The sequence below is a fragment of the Cyphomyrmex costatus genome, unplaced genomic scaffold (assembly GCF_001594065.2).
Source record: "Cyphomyrmex costatus isolate MS0001 unplaced genomic scaffold, Ccosl1.0 scaffold75, whole genome shotgun sequence".
Lineage (NCBI taxonomy): Eukaryota > Metazoa > Arthropoda > Insecta > Hymenoptera > Formicidae > Cyphomyrmex > Cyphomyrmex costatus.
The window spans coordinates 2,776,809-2,804,474 of NW_017280322.1; the positions used below are offsets into that span (position 1 = coordinate 2,776,809).

Here is a 27,666-nt window from a genome sequence, read left to right on the forward strand (position 1 = left end):
GAAAGCTTAATTGTATAGAAACAAATACAGTCAGCGATCGATTTTCTCCACGGGAGTAACGTTGTGCCGCTTCTTGCGTTTCTTTCTCCAACGAACCTGCTTGATCGAACGTCCCTTGATAGAAGGAAGGTAAGAATAATACAAAAAAAAGATACGTAGAGATTGCGATAAATATCTAAATATTATTTAACAATATGATTTTGATGATTGCAATTTTAATTATCTCAGCGAATTCGATCGCCAAGTATAATAATTAGAGTCATTTTCTATAGACTTTTAATACGGAAAATTGAAGAGAACTTTAAGTAACTCGCCAAAATTTATAGGTAACTTGCATTTCTTTCTGTGCTCAGCATAGAAATAGAAGAGTACGTCATTGAAAATGTGCGTATTACGTACGTCCCTCTAAAATTACGTGCAAATATAAAATTAGCGCTCGGAATCCGACAGTCCGTCGTAATTGCATCCAATCTCGTGATACTATATATGTTGAGGTGCTGAAAAGATGCATCTTGCAAGATCAGCAAGAAATAAAGAGGTAATTACGTCGGACAAGAGAAAAGTTCGTCATTCGCCAAAGCTGCACTACTTCCCGATGGTGTTTGTCAGCAATCTTTAATTACTAAAAAAATAATTCGATAAGATACGGTCATTTGATTGTTGACAGACAGATAAAATTTTATACGTGTCAACATCGCGATTTCACATTAAGTTGCTGCTATGACAAAAAAGAATGTGAAATAATTAAAATAATTATCATTGTCGCTAACAAAATACTATCATGGACACATCATTGCAAATCTTTAATCTTAACAGTTTGACAAATCAAATTCTATTCTTTTTAATAAATGTAAATTTTACGCGTTCGCCGTTTTCTTTATAAAATCATCATAATAAATGTCATAAAATCAATAAATCTAGAAATATGTACGTATTCAAAGTAATCATCACATTCGTAAAATTTATGAGCGACACAAATGTCGTAAGTAAATTCAGGAAGAAAAGTACCCTGGAAGTTGGCAATTGTCCATACAAATAGAATTTCGACACTTTTGATGGGCATTGTCGTAGATAAAACATTTATCACGATATAACGACAAATGCAAACGCAGTGAAATGTACATACAACAAAGATTTGTGAGTACAGAAATTATTTTGAGAATTAACATAAAAATTTTCCATAGAAGATTCTTTACCTATCAAATTATTTTTATCAATCTAAAATAAATTTATTACATGCAATATTTATCTGTATTCATTTGTACGTTCAACATATTGGATTGCATGTATCTCTTGTAAATATTGGCAGGATAATGACTCATCATAGCGTGGACAAGAATTAAACGAAGTGCACCGAGTAAATCGAGCTTTAAGGGCGAATAAAAGGTAAATAAGAGAGTTGTTAGCCGCTGGCCTTGGACGTCCAAAAACGTAGTGACGTCGCCGTAAATAGATTTCTTGGCATCAGACTGACGATGCGGAAAGCTTGATCCTCGCTTTCGGGTCCAGGAAAAATCTGGCGCTCACAGCCAGGCGACATACACTAGCGTTGCAATGTTGACCCTGTGAGACATCCCCGTCGCGTTCCCGTTGCATACTTGATCGCTGCATCGAGAAAACACTCGAGACATTCGCCTCGTTGGATCTCACCCTACTGCGTTTCTCTCTTTCTCCCTTCCTCTACAGAGGTATACTCGACTAATTCTCGTCGTGGAATCGCGATGTACTTTGGGGGATCCTTGGCAACTCGCTGCAACCTGATTCCGTTTCGCTCAGAAACAAACGCTAGCATTGTACAATAGATGTGTTTCGTCGACCATTAAAAGTTGAGATAAACGGTAAATTGTTATACGATCGTGAAAACGGAACTATTTCTAAAACTTTTCAGGAATTGTAAAACCACCGCAAACAGAACTATTGAGAAAACTTCCGATTTTTTCAAGTGAGAGGCCAATTTCATAAAGACAACATTCGAGTGGCTCCTTCGATTCCTTCGAATCGCGTAATGTAGCTCTAACAATTTCAAACAATTTTAAAAAGATACGATACCGCAGTAAAATATTAAACGTAAAACTTTGTTGAGTAAAATTATTTAACGATGTTAAAAAGTATTATATTGTTTCATAAAGTATTTTGACACATCACACACATAAAACTTATGCGATTCATATATAATATATTTCACTTAGCAATATAGTATTATTTGGTCTGGTCAAGTAAGATTCATCATCATTACATATTTAACTCTTTGAAAAATTTACCAAATCTAATCATAACATAAAAGTAGAATAACAGATTTTTTTAAGCATTGCTTCATGAAGTGAGTAAAAACTTTCTTGATAAAAGTTACACGATTGAAGGTATATGGAATGTGTAAAACGATCAGAACTTTTACACCTTTCTTTGAATATTTAAAGGGAATTATGTATGAATACTTTGCTTTGAGAGAAGCGAAGACCCTTCCTGTCTTCCAATGAGGTAAAAATAGTCGATAGGCATTGACCCACAGAGAAGAGCTGTCGATGTCTACCTGATACAATGTGAAGCGCCGGCAAAACCCATTTAGAATAGTTCGCTCACCCCTTCCCTTTTGCATAAATTTGCCAGAAAGCATATAAAAAAGACTACCCAATTTTACTTTATAAAACAAGTAAGTATCTAAAGTATATCTTTTTAGATAAAATGGTATTCAGAGTAGCCAACGGTAAAAAAAAGCTTGCTCTTAACTCTAATAAATACATCGTGTATATAATAGTTCCATTAAATTTAAAATTTTCAAACTGCCACGAAATATCGGAACTATCTCGGTAAAATATACTATTTAATGAATAAATTAAAACTTTCGATTTCGTAAGCGTATCTCGTGTAATCTCGATAATTTTTTTTTCATAAATTCTTACTATTTTTTCTTCTTCACGAAAATTTGATGCTGCCCCATTTTCCATAGTAGCTCCTTCACACCAGAAACTATCTTCTCTCTCTCTTTGACATTATCGTTAATGAAAAATCGATACGAAATTAGTCAAAGAATCCATAGGTAAAAGACGACACGATAGAGGTCACGCTAGAGGTAGCGCCAGTAATCTCGTTAAGACCGTCACATGCTAAGACGTGTCATGAATTTAAAAAAAAACACAAGTTGTCGCTTGGGCACACCATTAACCCCCAAGGCTTTGTAGCACATGATTAGTTTTTCCATTGCCGTCGTAGTCGACGACGGGCGACTAACGAGATTGTCTCCGGAGTGCAGCGCACGAAGACTCGGTCAAAAGCGAAGTCGTTATACCGGATTCGAGGGAAATTAGGTCGGGCTCTGTAACACTTCGGCATCGTGGCTATACGTTATATTGAGTTACAGAAGAGACTCGAAGAAGAAGGAGGGACGAGGAGATACAGGGATTCGACAATTCTCACAGGAGATGGAGGCGCCGTTATGTTCACGTCGATATTTATTAGATTGTCGACAAGAGTGACAGGACAGTTTTCGTTCATTTGGATGTGCCTAGGTCTCCGTGGACATGAAATGGATTCGAAAATAGAACGTCCGTGTGTGTAACTCGCGATATCGCGTGCTGCGCGACAACGCTAGTTTTCCAGTCCCCCCTGAGGATTCGGCGTTCAACTCAGCTGTGTCACGATGATCTTTTTGTTCCCAAGTGAACGAGGGAACAGTTAATGAATGTTACACATGCAAGAAACGACATGATAGAATAGCCGAGGTAATAAAGCGACGAAAACTCTCATAAAATATATCCGACAATTATTTTTCGCTGACATTCTCAAAATATTTTCAAAATCCAATCAAATCTGCGGAAATATTTTTCGCCAAAATAAATATTACCTATTTTACATCAGAATAAATTATTTTACATACGAAATGTCATCGGTTTTCCCTCTTTTATTATGAGATATATCAGCATTTCGGGTATTTATAAATGAATGCTTGCTGCATTGTACGGATAATTGTTTGGCAAATTAATTTCGAATTTAATCGCGTTTACAAACATACTATATAGAGAGAACGTGCAAAAACGAGAATCAGTCTAATATAGTCACACCTCAATTATCGCGATAACGGTATCCAACGTTTCGCTCAACGTTACAGGCAACGCAATATCTCATGAAAAGATGATACATTTCTCGATTCATCCGAGCTAATCCATTAATTCCATCGGTACTGCAACCTTGACAATTTGTACTCTCGTTCTGAACGTGAACTCCCTTCGTGACCAACAAACTTCACGTCACATATAAACCTTAATATTACGAGTGTATAAATTTCGTAAAACACAAGCTGTGGACACGTGGGATCGATATCCGCAAGCGTGGCTCTTGATATTTTTTCACGCCAGTCACACACATTCTCTGGACTTTATTTTAATTAAATAAAACAAACAATGCGCAATCCATAATTATTGTAACGCAAGAATTCATTCCGGCACAATTTATGCATATGTGTATTAACAATTGTGTAATCCATAATTGTTAATGTATAATCGCAATTGCATATGTATATATATAAATTATGCGTAATAATGTAAAAAACATCAAAGACAAATTCTAAAGAACAAAAGACGGAATATCGAAGCGCCGCTAATTACTAGTTAATTCGCAGATTAAGCCTCGAGAGATACACAGACAGATATAACGTAAGCTCTTTACTCTTGTTATAAATTAATATCGTTTTATCTCCACATTTAAACTACGCTTCTCTTGCTGCAGATCGTAATTTCAAAGTAAATCGAGACAGTAATTTCAACTGTTCTCGTATATGTATATTTTTTTCCAGAGATACTGTTGCAACGCTATGTTATTAGTTACACGCGTCGTGTTGCAATGCGTGTGTCAAGTGCACTCAAAGCTAGTACTTTTTCATTGTCAAACGTCAAAGCGGTGGAATTTATTTATTTCCTTTTTTTTTATACCGTGCGTGCACGCGACTCGTCCTTAATACGAGCACGCTTGAACCGCACGTCGCTAGAATACCGATTTGCCCCCCGTGGGGACAGCCGGAAACGGTCACGCGTATCAAAATCGTTTTCAAGCTAGATTAATCTCTCGTTCCGCACAAATTAAGCCCTTGGCACTCGACGAACCATCTCCTGACGAGCGGACGCGCGCGAATGTAACGAATTACGTAGCAACACGTGTTTGACGTATGCCCGCGCTAAAGAGAAATATATTCATGTCACAAAACTAATATAGATTGAGAAGTAAAATTTAGTGCGTTGCACGAGCTAATAAAAGATTATTAAATTATTATATGATAATTTACGGTTCCTTGAATTTGATCTATGAATAACCGATGTGGTTTACTAATGTAATAATCGTGATATGACGTACGAAGCGTTTACGAGCAAATTTCTAAAGGAACATTTTGTTTATCATAACGTCGTATAAATTCGTATTTTAAGGTACGGATTTTTTATACAGACAAAATATGAAAATTCATATATAACACATATATATTATATTATCATATATTACATTCACATACAATATATGTAATAACGAATATATGTATACACTATCATTTATAAATTTTGAACGTAGTGCCATTTTCTCGCATTACACAAAAACCCAAGCATTCTTTCGATAAAAAGAAATTATAAAAAGTTTTTCAAATGCAATTTAAAGAGGAAAAATAGAACTTCAAACTGGCGTTTGAATTTTGTCTCTATGATATTTATTCCTAAATTACATAAAATGAATATTCATTTTATGTAATATTTTTGTCATTTTTTGAAGAGCTTTACTTGGGTGGAATATTATTGGACAAAATTTAATATATAAACATTTTAAAAGACTTTTTCAGTTTTAAAATGCTTCTTGAAAAATTGCTACATTGACTTTTTGCAAAAATATCGAATTTTTTATTACATAAAATTGATTTAATTTTATAAAATATGTTGACGGTCAAAAAAAGTTTTAAGAAATTTTGAAAAAATTTATATTAAGGATCAAACACTTTATAACAATAACAAACATTTTTACCCTTTTGTTTTCTTTTTCTGTAAATCTCTTAGTTTCAAAGTTAAAAAACATTTTTTTTAAATTAAGTTTTTACACCACGAAGATATTTTGTGTTCTTAAATTCAACTTAAATTCGAACTTAGTTTAAAGCCATACTTTTCCTCTTTAAAATGCAGTTTTAAAAACTTCTTTATGATTTCTTTTCTTAAGTTTTTGTGAAATGCAAGAAAATTGCAAGTATTCCCAAATTTATGGACGGTAGTGTAGACGTTGGTGATAGATTTACGCTGTAGAATTTCGTTGCACACGTCGATCGCCCGTATCTCCTTCAGCTTGAGATCTGAAGCCTTTGCTTCCGCAAGGCTTTGGCGAGCAAGTGAGCGAGCAAAATGTTCCTCAGGTGTATGAGGGTGGCAAACAGCTCGTCTGACCTTTCGAAATTCTGCTCGAGTGTAACTTATCTGATTACGGATAATCGATCAATTGATCTTGGCGCGTTGTCCTCGAACGTTCGCTGCCAATAAAGGTGATTAGTAATTACGATGAGACAGGCGGCCGCCCATCAATCAGGGTTGCCACTTTTTATTACGACCGATTGTTTGAGGTTCGTTTGGTTGACATGAAACTCTCAGCGATTTGCGACGTTTGTAAAATCAACCGTGCCTCAGATCGATGGCATTAATTCGCTGTATTTGTACAGGTCGCCGTGTTTGAAGCGTTCGCTTTTGAGAGGAACGACAGAGCAAACGTTCATAATACAATATTATATCATTACGAAATATACACATCATAGTGTAAATACCTTTGGATAATTTAATCGCCGGTGTGTGAAATGACATAAATGAAAATCGATCTATTCGAATGAACCATAAATGCAATTATACATATTTCAGTATTGTATAAATTCTCAAACGTCCCAAATATTTCACACGTTATCGTATTTCAAACTAAATTTTACGTCCCTCGCACAGCGCATCTTGTACGTTCATGACTAAAATTTTCGCGATAAGCAGGATAAACTCGTAAGTTTGACGTCGATCTTTCCAGATATGGTACATTTAGCGAATTGCATTTGCCGCTTATTGCAAACGATAGAACACGCGTATCGTATCCGTATTATACTGATTTTTCGGCTCATTAGCTGTTTACCCGCCAAACCAAGCCCTATAGTTATTAATTCGCTCCGCCGTGTGTGCGCGCCGTTCCTCTCTCTCGCCCCGATCTCTCGCACATCGAGTGCGGGCCGCAGCGGAGAGAGCGCTCAGTAGAAAGAGTCAGTGCTGCGCGGGCCTTCGTGGTGCGAGGACGTGCCCCCGGCTGTTGCGCGTGCCGGTGGCGAACATTAAGTGCGTGCGTGCATGCGTGCGTGCCTCTCGTGTTCAACCTTCTCTACTTTTCTTTCCTATTTCGCTCGCTCCTTCTTCGCGTTTATTCCCGCTCTTCTCGCCTCGTTACTATCGATTTTCGCTCAGAGTGCGTGCTCCGCTATAAGCTGCTTCGCGGAACTTTAGAAACTTTCGCATTCTCTCTCGTGCCATCTCTCTTCTGCGTCGGGCGAACCCTCCCCCCCGCGTGTATTTAATCAGTTTGCATACTTTCCTTCTGTTTCCCGCCGACTCTAAACGCGCTGAGCTGATAATCGGCCGGATAATAATGCGAACTGCGATTATGCATAGGGTAAGTCGCAAATGTGTAGATAGAGAAGAGATTATTAGTGAAATGCACCGCAAAAATCTGCCATTCTTTTATTTTTTTCAGAGGCAATGTTATTTGCGTTATAAGTGTACTTTATCGATACGAGAAATACGCACGCGTGTCTTTTAGAATAAAATATAATTCAAGATATTTTCTTCGTAATTATCTTTTCTGAAAATATTTTACGCTTTGTCTTCAATTATGAAGAAACGAGAACGAAGCTATAAGTTTGGTCTTTTATTTAAGATTCATAAAGCCGTTCTTAAAAAAAGTTAGAGAAATATATATATACTTATGACTAAAAAGAGTCGAAAGGAAAGCACGAAAAGCAAAGTAGTTGGCAAATAGAAAATTGAAGGTCTAGGAGGAATGGAGTATTGTAATATTAGAAAAGTATGTAATGATGTTTCCCCGTCTTCTTCATTTTCTTGCCGTGGTTTCATGCGGTCTCCAAGGAAACCAGTACCAAAGCAGAAGCCCTCTCAATATTGTTGATACTGACGACGTGAATCATAAGTTCAACTTCAGACTTTGTTCGCGTAACGGGTATCACATAAATTAATATTTCAAAGTGGAACGAAAGGGAAGACTTACTGATGCCGTACACGTAACGCGAGAATGCACATATAGTGAGGCACATCGTGGTTTTTCCATCGCCTTCGAACACAGATAAACAAATAGAGAATCACAGATACCAAAGATTTTTATTAAATTTCTTACCGTAAAGCACGAACGCAAGTTGAGCAAACGGTTCAACTAGTCTCGACATCTCAATTACATTAAGCAGTTAAACAATTATGATCAGATACATTTAATATACTTAAGCATGTGATTAACGCTCAAATGAACATGTTAATTATCAACGTTTTTAATATTTGTACTTTTCGGTATCTCGGAAATGTAAATAAAATTATTTAGAGGAAGAGAACTTCTACTTCTTCTTTACTTTTCAAAGTGATAACTCGAAAAATTGAATTTCCGGAGAAAAAGAGCAAAAATTATTTTTCAACTTGACAAAAAATCATTGAGTAATCGAAACATGAAAAAATATGTTTTTAACATCAAATGTCATTTTGTTTTTTTACAATTATAAAAAAAAAACACTCTTTTAAGTTGTGATGCCTTCGTGAGAATTTTGTTATAAAATTAAGTTAATTCATTTGATGATTAATTAATGTTTACTTAACTTATTCATGATGATGACTTGAAATCATATTTTTTGAGTTGTGTCACTTTTGAAGTAAAAAGCAGCGCGCGATATAATCATTCTATAAAATTGATTTCTTTTTTTTAAGTACAATATTTATAGACGTCTTTAATTAATCTTTAATTACGATACGCGCGTAATCTTTATATATGTATACATATTTTATATATTTATGTTGTACTTATGTAAAATGCGTGTTAATTAGTACTACGGTTTATTCAGTTTTATGTAACTACTAAAGGAACTGTGATTATGGTTGAAACAAATTCAGCAGGCGATGCACGAATGACGCTCACAGTTTATGTATTAAAATATCCCCTGGCGAATCGTCAAAATGAATAGAATAGAGCTCATCTGAGGCAGACATATAATGTACGCCACGTTACACACCGTAACAAATATTAAACTACGCGCTTCTGTCGAGATACTATTACTATTGTATACCAACGTAACAATGGAAAGCGCTAAAATATTCCTCGTTTCGACGAAATATATTTCGTTTAAAAATGGAACGAGTCAATTTTAATTCTAGAAAAGATACGGTTGTCGTAAGATATATGCAAAAAATATCTCTCTGCCATTAATTATTAATTTTTTTTGACCTTTTTCATATTATAGTACGCGTGTCGAATGATAAATCCTATGGGAGATTACGAATTCATTGGATGAATTCTCGCTGGACAACAAAATAAAGTCCCAGCTTGTACGTTACATCGTATTACAAACTTTCCTCGTTCTTCTTCTCTCTGTATAGAAAAATAGTTATGGATATTAAAATAGAAAAGGTAATAATCCTACATCAAAACACAATTGAGAATATAAATCACATAAAATTTATAAAATTCTGTTAAAAAAAATTGATTTTGTATATCGAAAAGTTGATATTTGATTGACTATTTTATCATTTCTGTACTTTGACAATTTTAATTGTATTATAAAATGAATCATTCTCTCAAAGTCCACTAAAAGCGGCTATCTAAAAATATATAGATAAAAAAAATTTATCGTTCTATTTTACAAAATAATTGAATGAAAAATTAAAATTTTATCAAAGATGATATTTCAGTAAAACGTCAACGTAGTCAACGTTACTGCCTTACGTATAAACAGAATATTATTTTTATCTATCTACTGAAAAGCCAGAGGAAAGAGATACTGTTGAATTCACTAATAATACAGTGTCATGAAAAGTTTTACACAAGTTTCAATGGACACGCAGTATGAATAGTATATTTCGCAAAAATGTGGGTTATAAGAAAATTTTACTGAACACTGTCGATTTACTTCTCTACATAGCATGATCCTATTTCTCGTATCACCGATAACGAACTGACTGTGTGGATATATCTGACTGGTGCTCGTTCATGACCGCGGCGCGGACTATCGCTTCATCTTCCCTTGATGCACTTATACTCGAGGATTCGCACCACGTGTCTGAACATTTTTATGCCTGTCGAGTATACCTACATCATTGACGAATCGCTCTTATAAGTGGCGTCTACCGTTATACACGGCGCAATTCAATAATTCATCAACCTGTCTAGATAAAGTCCAAAGTGGAATATCAAGTTGCAAGAAATTATCTGTTTGATGCAAAAAATATAGATCAAAGCATATTATATCCCTCCGCTGCGATAGATATAATCTTAATGGAGCAATGCAGATTTATTGCTGATTTGCGCGCGCGTGGCATACGTAATACTTTAAAAATTAAGTTTTATTATTATGAATATTATTACTATATAACATATAGTATTATTATTATAAATATAAATACATTATATATAATATGTACTATTATTATTAAGTCTATAATCAGTATTCCAGTGGGTCCCGACATTTTCTTTAACTACGTTGCGGAAAATTATTTCCAAATGTTTTTCACAATTTTACACACACATAGTTTTAAGTTATATAATTTTACTCCTCGAATTTTGACATTTAAAATAAAAGTTGCTCACTTACCTTAACTTTAAACAAAGATGCATTAACTTAAAATACACTGGACTTGTTAAAGAAATACCAATTGAGGAAACATCGAAGTGAATACCGATTAGGGTTACGTTTAACCTTAATCGGAATATAACGGGCATATAAATCATCAAATTAAAACAGATAAGCGATATCGTCAGTTTGTATGTATAATTATTTCGCTGCAGGAAGCACAGGAATTTTAATGTTTCTCATTACGGAGATCTAAAATAATCAAAAAGAAGGAAATGCACAGTAAGCTGTATTTTACGTTAAATAAATCACTCCGTATATTACATTTTGTCTCTTAAGAAAGAAAAAGATTCGTGCCCTGCGTCGCGCTTATCCCATTCAGAATCGTGAATTTAGACGGAGACAAATATACGTATCTCGCAGGAGAAATCATCCCCCTGAGGAATATATCTGCAGCTAAAAGTAATTCAAGCTCCACTCGTCCGTTCTTTGCCTCGGGAAGCAGGGCATGTTTCTCAAGGAAGGAATTCCGTTTTTTAGAAGAGCCCTCGGCCCTTTCCTTAGCCCGATGTGTGAAAGGTAAAAGTCTGACTACCTATACTCATCTATCCACTCTTCAATGAGCGGTACGATAGTAAAGTGGTTCTCACGGCCGACGGTTCGCTATCAGATGTCGTTCCATTTCTGAACCCCTCCTGGAGCCAACGTCGGGCATTACACCCGCCCGTTAAAATAGCTTTCTTGTGTTTCATGCGCCGCGGGAATATTTTTCTCGATTTTCGTATATAAGACACTCACGTTATCGCCCGTAAATCTTTGCAGCACGCGTAATTTTACGAGGGAAGTAGCGTCACCACCGCCACTTCCGCAAACTCATTCAAGCACGCTACCTCATACGAGAGTGCTTTATATATTCGCCGGTAAACCGCGATATGTCACGATCGTATTAAACCTCATGTTACGGCAATATAGATACGAATTGAAGCTTTATATGTTCTAAATTGTACTGTATTTTTCCGGAAATCACTTTTCCCACATTCCTATGTCACGTTCTTGTACTCTGTATAGAGAAAATTGAGAGATGAAAGCTATCCAACAGTGACAGAAACGACCGCAAATGAAACGATAGAAGGATTACTGTATGTTTATCTATATATATCAATTTATATAACGTGAATCTCTAGAACGACATGACGAAGCCCAGAAAAAAGTAAACAACTTGAAATTTAAGTCGTCATTTAACGTATTACTATTAAAAGAAACGCGAATTGATTAATAAAAGAAGTAGTTACCCGAGTTTGAAATCGTCAAACAAGATTTGACTTCAAAATTGTCCATTATAAAAGAGACGGTACATTATTTTTTCTTTATTATAAATTACTCGTATATTCAGTTGTAAATGGCTTTGAGGTGATTCTATCTAAAGTAATGCGAGTGAAAAAGGAAGATCTGATTTACAATGCTTTCTACTAGCAACTAACGCGTTTTCTAACAAACCAGAAGATTAGTACCTAAAAAATAATTTTATAATTATAATTTTATAAATATAATTCCAAAAAATATAATACTATAGATATAATTTTATAAATTATATTTTTGTAGCTATTAGTTTTTTAGTTCAGTAAAAAATTAGCATGCTAGTTGCTAGTAAAAAGAATGCTGTGTAAATCAGGTTTTACGGAGACCATTTCGCCATCATTTTTCAACATTTCTTGGATTTTATTGTAAAGTGACGTGAGTATCGTCTAATGGAGTACACTTCTGAGTACTTAGATGTTTTCAATTAAATCCCATGCGTGGGTTTATCGGCCAGCAGCAGTGTTGAAAATCAAAACTGAAGAGAAAATCAATAGAATCGAGTTTTCGCATTCTTGCATTTTCTTTCTCGTACAGCCACAAATAGAAATCGGGACGGATCCCCTGGACTAATTATTGGTGACCAACCAACACGCTTAATTAGAATGGCCCCGAAGGGACTATTTTAATGACCGAGTACTTTTCAATCAGCCTGCAAAGCCTGTATATTTTCGCAAAATTTTAATTAAAATTACCGACGCAAATTGTTCCCCAATACGAATGGCTCTTACAAAACCGATGAAAATTTAATTATTCATTCTTAAAGTATGTAGATGCCATTTTCATATGAAAATAATTGATATTTGTTCTACATTTGGTGAAACATTATTTCTGCATTTTCATCTAAATGTATTTCAATGTTGTATTACAACCTTTCATTTAAGTTCATATAAAACAACCGGTATCAGCCTGATTAAAATTTGACAGGTTAATTTATATTTGTCCTTTTAAATATGTAGGTCGGAATGCTCGTGTGGCGTACAATTTGCAATACGCGGTAACTGATGTGTAAAGGCGATTTGTCGCGCGTATACGTTGTGTTAGTAGCACGGGTCGAACAGGAAAATGTATGCTCAATTTATGCGGGAGTTTCGTGTCCTTGCCAGCGTACGAAGAAGTAATCTCGTTCTGCGTACTCGGACAGTTAGGTGGATATCTGGTAATTCAACTGCGGCGAGAGAAGCATCATGCAAATGCGATACGAATTAGAACGACATTACGTATACGTGCAAAGTACATATTTCAGCGAGACGTGGCGCGAGAGGGCTGACCTTTTCATACTTCTTTGATTCGGTTCCAATGCGCGCTTCATTCTGGCATTCAGCGCACACCACTCGCGCTTTTTCAAGTTTATTCTTGCCAACAACTGTACGAGCTACCTCGCGCCTGCTATAGCTTTATCGCGATCAGCTGTGTCAGATCCATCAAGATCCCCAGATACGCGCGGATCGTTACGTGCGTCACGCCGAGTATCGTTTTATTTTCACGCCGGATCGTCGCCATCCCCTCGGCTTACAACCCTCACTCGGAATTCACGCTCTCCACCGCAGTAAGAGCGATTTGAAAAATCATGAGACGCTTTACCTCCGGGCTACGAATGCTACATTTCAGACTGAAATCAAATTCTGGGGGAAAAAAAAGAAGCTGTACTCATGCATGTAACATATATATACACACACATATATATATTATATATGCAATAAATTTAAATTCTCCATCTCGAGGAACAGCTGCGCTATGTTCCCCTCGTGCTATCGAAAGAATGTTGCATTCACTGCACGTCACAAAAAAAATATGCTTTATTTATGATTATTACTTATCGTTATTGAACAATATTTGTGCGTTATAAAAATTTAAAAATTTATATATAAGAACTAAAAGAAAATTGATTCATAAAATTTTCAATCGTATTATTTCAATGTAAAATAAAATAATTTGCAAAGTTTATATATTTTCTTATGTTAACAGTAACAACTGTGTAAAGTGCATATATTCCTCAAGTTCGTGCTCCTTAATGATTGGGAATTAGACCGGTAAACAACGTGGAGGGAATTAACGTCGATATGCATGATATGTGATTAAGATACATGATGTAGTAGCGTCATACAGAAACTGACATTCTTGGCATTCCCGTCGATTGTAATTGCAAATTGTGGCATAGATTACCAATGCAAAGGGTGACCGCCTTCGTTCTTCTCCCTCCTTGAGGGAACACTTAGAATGCGCCCTTAATGCTAAGTTGTACATCAATGTCTATAGATAGGTATTTTCTAAATGAGAACTATTTATTTTCAAAAATACGTGATATCTATAAGTTCTAACTAATCGTTGTTGAAAAGTAGAAATATTGAGAGTGGTATTTTAAGATTGTAAATATCTTTGATTTAATATCCGATTACATAAATCCGAGTATTCGTATTATCCTGGATAATTCTGGATCTAATATCCGAAGAGTCGAATCTACGAATTCAATTACATCAAATCTGAATTAATCACTGCGTAAGATTGGCAGACAATCGACAATTGCATTACAATGTTTCATTAAAATTTTACGTGATATAAAATTAAAATAAAGAAGAGCTTCAATAATTACGCGCGGTAATACAATAAAAATAAATACTCAATTCACTCTTGAAAGAATTTGAGCAACTAGGTAATCTCTATTTCAAGTACATTAAAAACATTTGAGAATATTGATAAACTAAATAGAATATATATATATATATTTACAATTTAAACTTTTAAAATATATGTCTAACGATATGATTGAGGTACTTTTTATTCAACAGGTAATTTATATGGATTTATTACCACGTAGACTCGAAGGGATTATGCATAAAAATTTAATTTTTATAAATATGTGATATTTTATAAGTAATCCCGTATAAGCATCACCCGTGCAAAATTCAACATGTAGGGTCAGAACGTGAATATGTGAACATATTCCTACCTTTTCGTCTGGAGTAAGCTTATAGTTGGCTCATTTCCATTTACAATGCTGTCCCTACATGAACGGTCTAGAGCTTCGCGGCTCGAAATCTTTTGGAGGTGTAGCCCGAAAAATACCGTCGAGCACGTAATTCAGTCCGACACACTTCTGACGACAATAGTAACGACATTCCCGCTTCTTTCCAAAGGGCAAGCTTCGCTAGTCGGCTACGAGGGTTACGGTAATTTCATGCATATCGGAATCAAGTTCCTTCATGTTAAAGCGGTGACGAGAATAATTCTAGGAGAATATTTCAGAGTCAGTGGCAAAAGCGAGAGACTCGCGGAATTTCGCTACAATGTGAATGGAAGCCTTTGAAAGTGGTACCTTACTACACCAAGTATAGTACGTAGCAATAAAAGAGAGTCGAACCGTACACAGTTTGCAGTTCTCGCTAACACGTTTCTGAAGTGCACTTGCGGAAGAGAACGCCTAATTGAGCGTAAAGCTTTTGAGTCCTATCTGGCTTACGCGTCATGAAAATATAACACAGCGAAATACTCTTCAGCAAAATCAGAACTGAAGCAACTTAATTTGGTATTTTTCGTCCGAGCAATTTATTAAGCTTTCTCGTGGAAATACGGAGCTATTTATCAACGTTTAATAAACAAGCTCGAAAATGGAAGTCATTATTGTAGGCAATATATTAAACTTACGAGTAAAACGGATTTCTAGTTTTCTACACTCAGAGAAAAATATAGTGCTAGCAATATGGATGAAAACTGAAATGATAAATATACAAATTTTATATAAAAAATTAATATTGACACAGTTGAATACTTTACAACTGCAATAACTATAAAATAGCTTATTCAACCGCACTTTTGCTGAAGTATCTAAAAATTTAGCTGTAGATTCAGATCTAAAAATAATTTTGTTGAACAATTAAAACAACTAAGCAGAATGCTTAAGCAATGTTGTGAAAAAATTTGCATTCTAGCAATTAATTTGAACGTTTTATATAATTGTTTTAATAATCTAACAAAATTATTTTCAGACTATATATCTATCTAAATTTTTAGATATTTCAGTAAAACTTTTTCTGTGTACACATCAAACTTGCATAGTTATCATTACTATGTCTTTTTCTTTGAGTATGACAGCAAATGTTGATAGTAAATTTAAAAAAATTACAATAAATGAATAATTACATTAAAGTCCGTAAAATCATGTTTAAATCATTTTTGTTTGTCACGACAAATTTCACTGTAAAGGAACAAAGTTTGTCTTCTATAAATACGCGAATGAGATGTATATACGTATGTACTAAATGTCCTATAAAATGTACGACTTATCAGTCCTGTTTTATACCGCCATTCGAGGCTCAATGGCTCTATTCCAAGTCGATTATTTTTCCGCCACAACAATACTGTCTGTTTGTTTAGCGACGATGTGTATCCAAGCCAGTACAAATTTTATCGTTCCACCAGAAATTTGTGCGACTGTCGTACTTGTATGTTCTATAACGTTTCTACCGTTCAGTTTACTAATAGCGAATTTGTTCACTCACACTACACTGAATGAGTAATACTTATTGAAGACTGCTTCATATAAAATATGTAAATGCAATATAAAATAGCATAATACAATCAACTGATTGACATTTAAAATAATACATGTACTTATATTCTATTAAATAACATGACGATGTCATTATTAATTATTTCTTATCTTGAATGTGATTAAATAAATCATTTAAGTTATTTACAGTTTTTTAAGATACTTGTTAACACATCAAATTATTATAGCAACTTTCTAAGATGCTTATTTGCAGTAATAAATAATTAAATTGCTTGTAAATTTAATTTGTCATACTATTCCAGCTTCTGCAGTTTAAGACTGCTTTTCAAGCACCGACCGACAAATAATTGGCGCAGAGTTAACTTGAATTAGAAGTTATATGTATAAATTCACAAGAAATATTGGGCACGAAGACTGCCTTGACCGAAAATGGCGTTTTTCACTCACGTGTAAAAAATTTATGTATTTTTTTACATTTAACTTTGCTAATTTCACATACCTATATATATACCAGTTTTTAATCCAGAGTAAAACAAGTAAACGAATTCGCTATAAAAGCGTCGCAATATGAAGCGGCCATACATACATCGTGGAAATATCACGCCACCCGATATACGTCTCGCGCAAAGCCAGAAGCTTTTCTTAGCCGTCGGTCACTGACAAGAACGACCGTCGGCCACGACCCGCAAAAGCCAGTGCATTTCCACATGGCAGAAAACGCCCTGGCGTCTGGCATCCGTTTCGACGCCGATATCGTCGTTTCGTGCGATTATTCGCTGCACGCGACATCGAATTTTTTGATATTCAACCCAATTCAATTCGCTCGGGCACTCGAGCGCCAGCGACCCGCGTGTATTTTCGGCACCGTCGACGGTGTCCGTTGAAGCGTGGATATCGTCGGCTGGGGATAAATAACGTATATATTCCGCTGTACAATTCCGCGGTGTCCCACGTCATACCATCGTTATTGTCCCGACCTGGCGACGCGATGTCTCGCGGTGTCGAAGCTTGGCGTAATAAAAAAATTCGCATTTATACGCAACGCGCGCGCGTTTCGAGTCACGTAGTGTCTCTTCACTCTCTCTCCTTCTTGGCCCAGCTTTTCACTCTCTCTCCTACTGGTGCACGTTTTATTTCGGACGCTACCGAGATATTTTTGTCGATCGCGTGCTTCTCCTTTCTCTCCCCCCACCCTCTCTCTCTCTCTCTCTCTCTCTCTCTCTCTCTCTCTTGCTCTTGCTCTCGCTCTCTTTCTCTTTCCGCCTCACAAGAAATCGTTTGTCTACCTTTACACGCGAGGAACAGCCAAAATCGTGTACCTATAAATTTGATGTAAGATTATAATGACTTGTAAAAGAGTCGAGGAATTTCAAGCTCGAGAAGGATTAATTTACCGAGCGATCCGTTTTCTATTTATAAACTATAGAAATTCTAGCGAATAGAAAAATATTTTAAAACGAGAAGAATGATCTGCGTTAAAATAATGGTTTTTTATTACTATTTTTTACAACGCGATTTGTTCGTATATTTAACGATGTTATCGATTCTTTGTACGAACGTCAATTATGTGTCAAAAATCACAAATCTATTTTGAACTATATATCACTTAAAAAAACCAGTTTTTTTTTATCAATTTTTCGTTTAACTTTATTCGCATCCGTAGTACAACAAATACACGACGTTGCTCTTGTATGTTAAGCTCATAAGAAATACCAAGGGAGCCTAATCAGATTTCTTGTCAAGATATCAGAATTATTGGAAATCTCGAATAGAGTCAGAAGCGAAACGAGGTGCCAGCCGAAGATGATGTCCAATTAATTGGGTTCACGGCTGTAGTTATCAGCTACGACCTTTTTGCTTTCCGTCATGATGAAAAAACCCGATAAAAGAGAAAAGACCAGAATTCTCGTCTTCTGCATTTTACCATGCGACTCTATTCAGACGCTGCGCTTCTTATTTAGGACAGGGCAGGTGCAGTAATTAAGGACGCTTGTGGTAGCATTTACTTATAATTAATGGAAAATGCAACGTCACAGGAATAACGTTTAAATGTCATGATACCATTGTGAAGTACGGTACGTGATGTAAAACGCAATTTAAAATATTAATTATACTGTGTGAGAAAATGCGCGTTCGGTATTTGAGACCTAGTGGAGAATCATGTTTTATTATTGTCACATTCTTCAATCGCCATTCATTTGAATAATTCACTGCAATTAATTAATTGATACACAGATATATAACATCTGGCTGGGGAATATTTCATTAACGGTATTGTTTCTACAAAGGTATTAAAATACCGAGTCTTCTATTGTTTAAAATATCTAGTGAAATTATTGTATTTATCATACATACTTTTTCTTTCATAAAAACTCTTAATTCTTATCCGATTTGACATCCATTACAGTGAAAAAATATTAAATTTTAATAAATATTTATTTATAGTTTGAATAGTTCAAAATAAATATTTACTAAATGCAGATATGTATTTATTTGATACGAAAATCATTAATTTGATTCAACTATCATGTTTCATTAAATGAACATTTGTTTATTGTATATTATTAAATTTAGTGTCAAGTTTAATTTAATTTTGCCATTGCTCCTACACTACATTGTTATTATACTTTACATTAAAACAATAAAGTTAAACTATTCAAATTAGATTAAATTTAACACTATTAGATTAAATTTAATTTGACACTTGAATTAAATTAAATTTGACACCACAGACTCAACAGCGTACACCAAATAAATATTGATTCAATAAAAAAATAATAGCTAAATCAAATCAATGACTCTCGCATCAAATTTAACAGTGTAAGTAAACGTTTATTTAGTACTATTTAAAGAAATATGTATTAAGACTTACAATTAGTAAATTTTTTTACTTGGTGTGTACATATATATATATAAAATTAAATCTTACAGCAAAATATAGTATAATTATGATATAATTAAGAGACAGACCATTTTGTTAAAATCATATATAGTTAATAATGTGAGAATCTTTCATTTCAAATCGCTTTAATCAATCGCAGAAGAGAGAGAAAGAGAGAGAGAGAGAGAGAGAGAGAGAGAGAGAGAGAGCGCGCCGATTCTAAAATCTTTCCCAAGGAAAAATCGATTCAGAGAGAATCGGTAGAGAATTCCAAGAGAACAGTGAGATAAAATCTGGGACGATCTGCAAGTACAAGAGTACAATGAATGATGCTTAATAATTAATGCTCGCTACTCGCACGCGACAAAACGCATCTATTTTGAAAGATGAAGATTTGAAAGGCAGTTTAAGAGCCTAGAATGTAACAGCAAAAGATGGTTATTGAAACGCCGTTACTCTGGCAGCACTCCAATTCCAGAGGAAGCATCGGGACCGAAGCTTTCTGTGGATATACATCGTTTCACACTCCACTCGACCCAGTAATTACGCCAAGTTCGTGAATTCCGAACTGTGTCTCGTACCTCCCTCTTCCTCTCCATCATCTCCCTCTCTCTCTCTCTCTCTTTCTTTCCTTCTCCCTCTCTCTCTCTCTTTCTCTCTCTTCCGTCACGCAATGGAAACTCGCGAAATAGCTTGTTGCTTCGATCGTGTTCCGACGGCGACATTCCGATCGATGTGCTAGGTTCGTATTCGGTGCTTTCGCGTATAACCCTTTGTCCCCGCGATCTCACTTGAAGTTAAATTTAAGCCGGTAGATGGAACAACCAGTGTAAGCGCTAATTCCTTCATTTTGCAAAAAAAAAAACAAAAAGGCTCACAAAAGTACTCAACGTGAGATCCAGCCACTTCACGTCGTAGTAGCACTTTTTTTATCGTTTTCTGTTAAAGCGGAGATCCTAAAAGTGTACGCCACGCCAAAATATCACATGTAAAGGCTGCAATAATAATTAATATATATATATATATATATATATATTATATATATTTATTATCATAAAATATTTCAAATTTTACTTTTGCCAATTTATACTTCTATTATACTCAACGGCTCATTAATTACATTATTTACTTTGCTATTAATACAAATGACATAACTGAAGATAATTAAAAAATATTTTTCAGCCTTTTATAAGAAGCATTAATAATTAAATTATGTGAAAATTAATGTAATTGTGTTGCAATGTATAAATTATGTTATATAATTACGTTAAAGGTTATTCCATTAATAGTATCGATTAATTATATTTTATAATCTTCTGTTTCAAGTCTTTTACATTTTCTTCTACTGTCTCTCAAATTTTTGTATTAGTTAATCGCAAGAAAATAATGCGCGTCAACAAAGTTTCACATCGCTAATGAGATAGTCTGCAAACACTCAAAGAGCCCTTTCCGTAAGTATAACATCATAAATATAACATCTAGGAAAGCACTCGAGCATAAATAATTAGGCTAAATTTCTGTTCCAAAGAATCGCAACGAGTTCCCGGGAGACATATTTACATTGCTCCTAACGAGCGTCGTTTAAAGATATACAGCTAGTGTTCCGCCATACAATTCTCGCGTTCCCGGCGCTCTCTTAATCAGCGTCTCGCGAATCAACTTCCGAAAGCATATTTCTTTTTTTTCAACCTTCGCGACATAATTGTATTTCCGGAAGCTTGTAACACGCGCTGTCATCTATGAGGGAAAAAAAAGGATTGAGCTCCTGTGCGCGTGTGCCACATGCAAATTTTAATATCGGTGCGGTTCCCCGCGATTCATCAGCCTGAATGCAATTTTGCGTGTATACATCCTCTCGTAAACGTGAGATCTGCACACATCCCCTACGCGTTTCACACGGCGAAGGTCTAAGCAATCTCTTTCATCTCTTCCATATATGTGGAACTTCTTACCTATTATCGTATCCTATTTTATCGTATATATAGAAATTGTGCATGTAAAGTTAATCAAATTTCCGTAACGAATTTCGCTTATAATACAAGTCACATCTTCTCGTTATAAAGAACAAAGAGCTTGCGCGATGTATCATCATGAAAACCTTGTAGATGATTCTACTCTCATTAAAATATCTGAACACCATTTCTGCTAAATTAACTGTTTCAAAAGCACTACTTTTTTAGTATATTTTTCCTTCATATATTCCTTTCCAAAATAAAAAGTGTCATGAGATAATCGAGTGATACATGAAAATCATTTTAGAGTGCTAGAATTTTAATTTTATTGATTGGTATTACTACGAGTGTTTCACTGAATGGGTCATTTCGTTACGGATAATACAATCTTTAAGAAAAATCCCAAATGATGTGCTAAAAAAAAAGAATTTATATTACTTTTAAAAGTCTCTACTTAAAGAATCTGAAGAAAATCTTTTAATATTTACGACGAACAGTTTCCTCTGAAACGAAAAGCACTGTCAACGTTTCGGCAAATTTGAGAAGGATACGCCACAGCGGGAATGACATAATCCCATTGCATAACGGAATTTCCGCGCTTTTAACGGTCGAAAAAAGATGATTTAGTCCGCGAGTGCTTAAACGCAGGTTGTGCATTATGACATAAAAATATGATTACCGTCACCGCTGCGCGCGGTCTTTAAAAGAACGGAGATATGTATTAATTTATACTGCCCCAGAGTGATTTTAAAGTGTCATTAGCGCGGCCGTCCATTATAACGAAATTGTAATTATCTATCCTATACATATATTATTATACATATATATATAATATACATATATAATACAATCTCCATTCGCTCCCCGAAAGGTGCAGAAAGTTCGATCTGCCTTCTTCGTCAATATCGGTACTGAGTTAAAATTCATACAAGCTTTGAATATTTGTTCGACAAAAAAAAATGAAAGCACACGTTTTCAGCTAAATTTCAATTTAAAATAAAAAACGCACAAAATTTATCTTCTGTTTCCCCTCACATATACGCTTTTGATTTAAAGTCAATTTTTCTCTAATATAAATTGAGATGCACATTTTTTCTTTAATAATAATCATTTAATTTTCAATTTTGACATGTATGTAACTAACGTTCAAATAAAAATCCCATTTTAATAAAGTGAAATTAAATAACTTGAAATTGAAGGAAAAATATTACATTGTATTTTCGTTGAAGCTAATTCCATGAAACTTTTTCTCTCTTTTTAAACTGCTAATTGTCTAAAAGCATATATTTCAAATTCCAGAAAAATTCAAAATGTATGTTCTTAAAACATGTTATACATATTTAATATCATTCATTTGCAATTATATATCCTTACTCTTTTCACAATTTAAATCTTGTTTGTCCAACTCAAATTGTTTTAATGTCAAAGACTTTTATAAAAAAATTCAGTAGAAAAATTCAGGATTACTTTTCAGCATCTTATTACATTAACAGACAAATATTACAGGATATACTGTTGAATTCATAATGCTAAATTATATCTTTAATCATTTCTATGATTGCCACTACTCCTACTATGTAGTTAATTTAATTAAAAGTTAAACAATTTAAGTCAAGAAAATGTATTAAATTTGACTCAAATTTAGTTTATTATTTATTAAAATTATACGTTAATATGAACGTTGTTTACTTTGAAACTAACCGTAGAAATAAATTTATATATTGACACACATGAAAGTTAAAAACAAAATGTTATTTAACAAGAGATTGGATTACCGTTACTTTGGTATTTAATATAGAAACTTTTTTTTAGAGGCGAAACCAGATTTCGTTTTTCTTTTCGGAAAAATTTGAAATTTTGTTTGTGCTAAGAAAGATTCGAATTACAGACGAAAAGTTAAAGTTAATATGTATATGTATGTACATGTCGTTCTTAACACACTGTTGATGAATTATCCATGCGATTTTGATTCACTTAATAAAATCCCTTTACAAATTTATTTAACTTTCTCTTAAACAATTTTTATAATCACATACATGCGTACCTATATTATAAATATTGTATATACGAGGATAGTTCAAAAAATATTCTCGGTCTGATACAAAAATGACGCCATAAGTATCAAACTGCTATAATTTCAGACAAGTTTAATTTTTCATAGGGCTACTGTTAAAATTTCAAACAAATACGTTCGTTAGTTTCTTTATTTCGGTCGTGTAAAGCAACCAACTTTTGGTTCCGTCATGGCAATGCATCCGCTCATATTTCTTCCATTGCAGTCGCAAAATTTCATTAATTGGTTTCGCAAGTACCGTATTTCACGTAAAATACGGTGAAATATGGTGCTCGCGAGATCAATTCATGGAATTTGTCCGAAATTTTAACAGTAGCCCTGTGAAGGATCAAACTTGTCTAAAATTATAGCAGTTTGATATTTGTGGCGTCATTTCTGTGTTAGACCGAGAACTTGTTAAACTACCTGTATATATTATGTATATATTCACATCCATGTATATATGAATAATTTGAATAATAAATAAGGAACTTCTACCCGGTCATTTCATAAACGAGCGCTCTCTCTCAAAGATATAAACAATAAACTTTTATTTATCTTTTAAACCAATGGTGTGAACGATCTTCACCGGACGGAATATAAATTGTAGATGACTTGTAATGAATAATTTGATCATACATATATGATCCAACTAAAATAGAGAAAGAATAATCTGTCGTTCAGAAAAGTTGTTTATAAGTATCACAAGAGTTTAATCTGAATGTGTATGATACATACATTTTTATGCTTTCATTGGTAACGTGTTATGTATATATTTTCACGAACAACCTACCGAGTTATCCCGGTACGTGACTATCGGCCGGGATAGATTTCCGAGTGTTATCACAATTGATTGATATGTTTCTTCCGCGGGGCACGTGCGCCGGTTCCCACGTCGAAAAGTGCACGTAAATTCCCGCGAGTTATATAGCAGGCGATAATCCGTGAATCATGCATATACACCTGCGCATAAATATATCGAGACGATCCAGGACGATCATCCCAGTTTATTAAGAAAGAATTCATCAAAGTATCTTTATAACTTCTAATTCTAAGATAGTTTGCACGAAAGATAAAGTGCATGAAATATTGCTATTCTACAGGTGTATACGCATACATCACATGAGCATTACCTTTTAAAAGTAGCTCCGTTACTGCCGTTTATAGTACATTTCGAATTCCGAGATACGAGCTATTGCTCTGGCAAATTGTCATACGATTTGTATGCTGGATATGTAAGACTTGTGCACTCAAAATGGAAATATGTTTTGAAAAGGAAGAAAAAGAAGAAGAAAGATAAAGAGAGAGACGAACGTTAAATATTTTTAAGACCTATTTCTGCTCATCAAAACAACGAAAAAGTTTGTTTATCTTCCACGAATTATATCGTCCGCACTTTGAAATTTTTAGAAAAAGTTAGCAAGTCATACCGATGATTTATTTGCCACGTCTAAAATTGTGCTCCAATTTGAACAGAAAATATATCTTAAAATAAGTAATAAAGAAAGGCCATATCTCTCTCAAATATTTCTTCAATTTTTAAACTTTCTTCAAAATGATGAGTTTTTTTATTTATTACATGCTTTTGCATGTTTGATTTATCTTGTTAAAAAAAACTATAACTCACGCTTCCTTCATCTTTGAAGTAGTACAAATACTACAATAATTAAGTAATAAACACAGTTACGTAAAAGTGAATTAATAACGAACTAATCTCTCATCAAAGCAAATGTTTCTGTTTCAGCCCAAGAGGCCTCAAGAATTACCAACGACATAAGTCTGAATCCTTTAAATTTCATCACATCTCATCAAAAACAATATACTGTAAGAATGGCCAGTTTGAATAATTGATTTAAGCATATGTAAAAAGAATTGACAAACCATTAAATTATTTCGTTCGTTCGTTATTATTACACGACAGCTAAATAAACGAAACGTAATAGACAGATTAATTTTTTAAAGAGAAATATTTAAATACTTGATTGTTACACATTTCTTATTACATGTCGAAAACAATCTAGCGGAAAAAAACTTTTATTTTATTTTTATTTAAACTACGTCAGCAATTTAAATACTTGATTGCTGTACACTTTTTATGTAAAATAAAAAAATCTAGAAAGAACTCTTTTATTTTATTTTTATTTATTTAAATCAGCAATTTATATGTACTGCTCTGCAACAAGAAGAAAATAATTTAAAGACAAGGAAATGAGAGAGGAAAGAAAACTAGTGGCAGTTTCTAAAACCCATGCTTTTCATCAAGAATAAACAATTATATTTAAACATTCGAAGAAATGCGATCGAAAATCGATTATTCCTGGCCATTCGCAGTGCATCGACGGTGCGTCGGTGTGGCGGAAAAAACAACGACGACAACAATAACGAGGACGACGTAGACGTCACGTCGCACGCGCGACACCCGACGATATATCGCGGGGGCGACGCTTTAATCGCTCAGAAAGAAAGAAAATCATGCGTCTCCTGACAGCGGCCAGCGCCGATATCATTCCCGCACGCAGCATCACCGAGGATGTATCGTTGGACAGCGATGTTGGCTCGCGCGGATCCGAGAAGTGCGGCGGCAGCAGCAGCAGCAGCAACAACAACAGCAACGGCAACAGCAACGGATGCAATAGCGGAATCCGCGACGGCGTCGGCTACGCCAGCGGCCACGACCGCGGCCAACGGTACAACGATAGCAACAGCAACGATAACGGCTACGCTAGTGACGATTTCTGGGAATGTACGTCTTCTATCCGGCGGACGAGCTCCTGCGTATCTATGAAAATCCGATTCGGGAGTCCGTGTCATTGACTGTCAACGACGCAGCGGTGAACGGCGATTACGTGGAGATAAATCAGCAACATTATCAGCAGCGAATCGTTGTCACGAACGACGTCCGCAAGCGCAAGGAGAAAAAACGAGATACTAGTCAGACGGCGGGAAGCAGGAGGCAAATCGTGCGTAACGGCGACGGCGACGCCGGTAAGAAAGAAGGACGACGAAACGAGGAGCAACACGCCAGGACTATGCAAAGTAATCGTGCCTCCGGCTCCGAAGAAGCCGCCAACCATCCCCTCAAGGACCTCACGCAGCCGAGTCTCAACGAGCCGCTCAAGCAGCATAATGGCGTCGCGCTCAAGCTCGTCCAGACAGGTAAGTGCATCACTGCGATTCTGCACGTGGTCCAGCGAAGTCAAGCGAATCAATCATTTGCAAGCGAATCTTATTAAATATTCTGTAACTCCAGCTCTTTTAATGCGCAACTTAAAGAGTTCGTTCAGAGTGAAATATTAATTAATATCCTGATCGAAACTTCTCTCAACGAATTTTTGTACGAACGAATAATTTTTTCTTTTCAAACATTTTTTAACATTTTTATATATTTCCTGTTTATTAAAAATATTATTCAAAACCGTCATCTTCAATAAAATAATTTATTTGTTTTTTCATTAAAAAACAAATATGAAAGAATGGCTGCGTTCTCAGTAGAGAAAGCAGCTTTGTATACTATATAAAACTATTATAAAATTTTTTAATATGATTAGTCTTACTCTTTTAGTTCTTCTCTAAATGTCTAAATCAATCATATTAAATTTTATAACAGAGCAAAGTTACTCTCTAAATACATCCAATGATTTTGCTAAAACATCTAAAAACGTAGCTGAATACACAGAGATCTGAAAATAATTTTGTTGGGCTATCAAAATTATTATGTAGGACGTTCAAGGAATTAAGCTCATTAGAGCAAAGCTACTAAAAGTTTTGACATTCCAGCAACCAGCTTGGACATACATAGTTATTTTGATGGTCTAACAAAATTTATTTTTAGATCTGCATATATATGGTAGATAAACTTCAGCAAAACCGTTCTTCCTGTGTAAATAATCATTTGTGCATTGTAGAACGGAACGTGCATGAAATCTAGTGAAGTGAATTAAGTTAATAAAGGTAACTGCGTATTTTATCGCGCTTCCAGTATTTCCAGCTTAGTAGAAAAGAAATATGTCCACAAGCTTAATCTTCAGAGGACGATGCACGCACAAAGAATCGCCTGTGCCTCTTTCACATTTTCCCAAGCGTATCTTTCCGGAT

General features: G+C 34.9%; 1 protein-coding gene across 1 annotated transcript; it reads left to right on the forward strand.

Moving 5' to 3' along the window:
- Positions 1-7,347: 7,347 nt before the first annotated feature.
- LOC108780852 (uncharacterized) lies at positions 7,348-27,255 on the forward strand. The gene is made up of 4 exons (XM_018548666.1): positions 7,348-7,650; positions 25,316-25,395; positions 25,903-26,727; positions 27,179-27,255. The coding sequence occupies exons 3-4, from the start codon at positions 26,313-26,315 to the stop codon at positions 27,253-27,255; spliced, it is 492 nt and encodes a 163-aa protein (XP_018404168.1). The 5' UTR covers positions 7,348-7,650; positions 25,316-25,395; positions 25,903-26,312.
- The last annotated feature ends 411 nt before the right edge of the window (positions 27,256-27,666 follow it).

What these genes read in the sequence shown, in the direction of transcription:
- LOC108780852 (XM_018548666.1), top strand. Translation starts at nt 26,313, where the DNA reads ATGTACGTCTTCTATCCGGCGGACGAGCTCCTGCGTATCTATGAAAAT. An exon ending in GCTCAAGCTCGTCCAGACAG is followed by an intron (nt 26,728 to 27,178) that starts GTAAGTGCATCA and finishes ATTTTATAACAG; the next exon opens with AGCAAAGTTACTCTCTAAAT.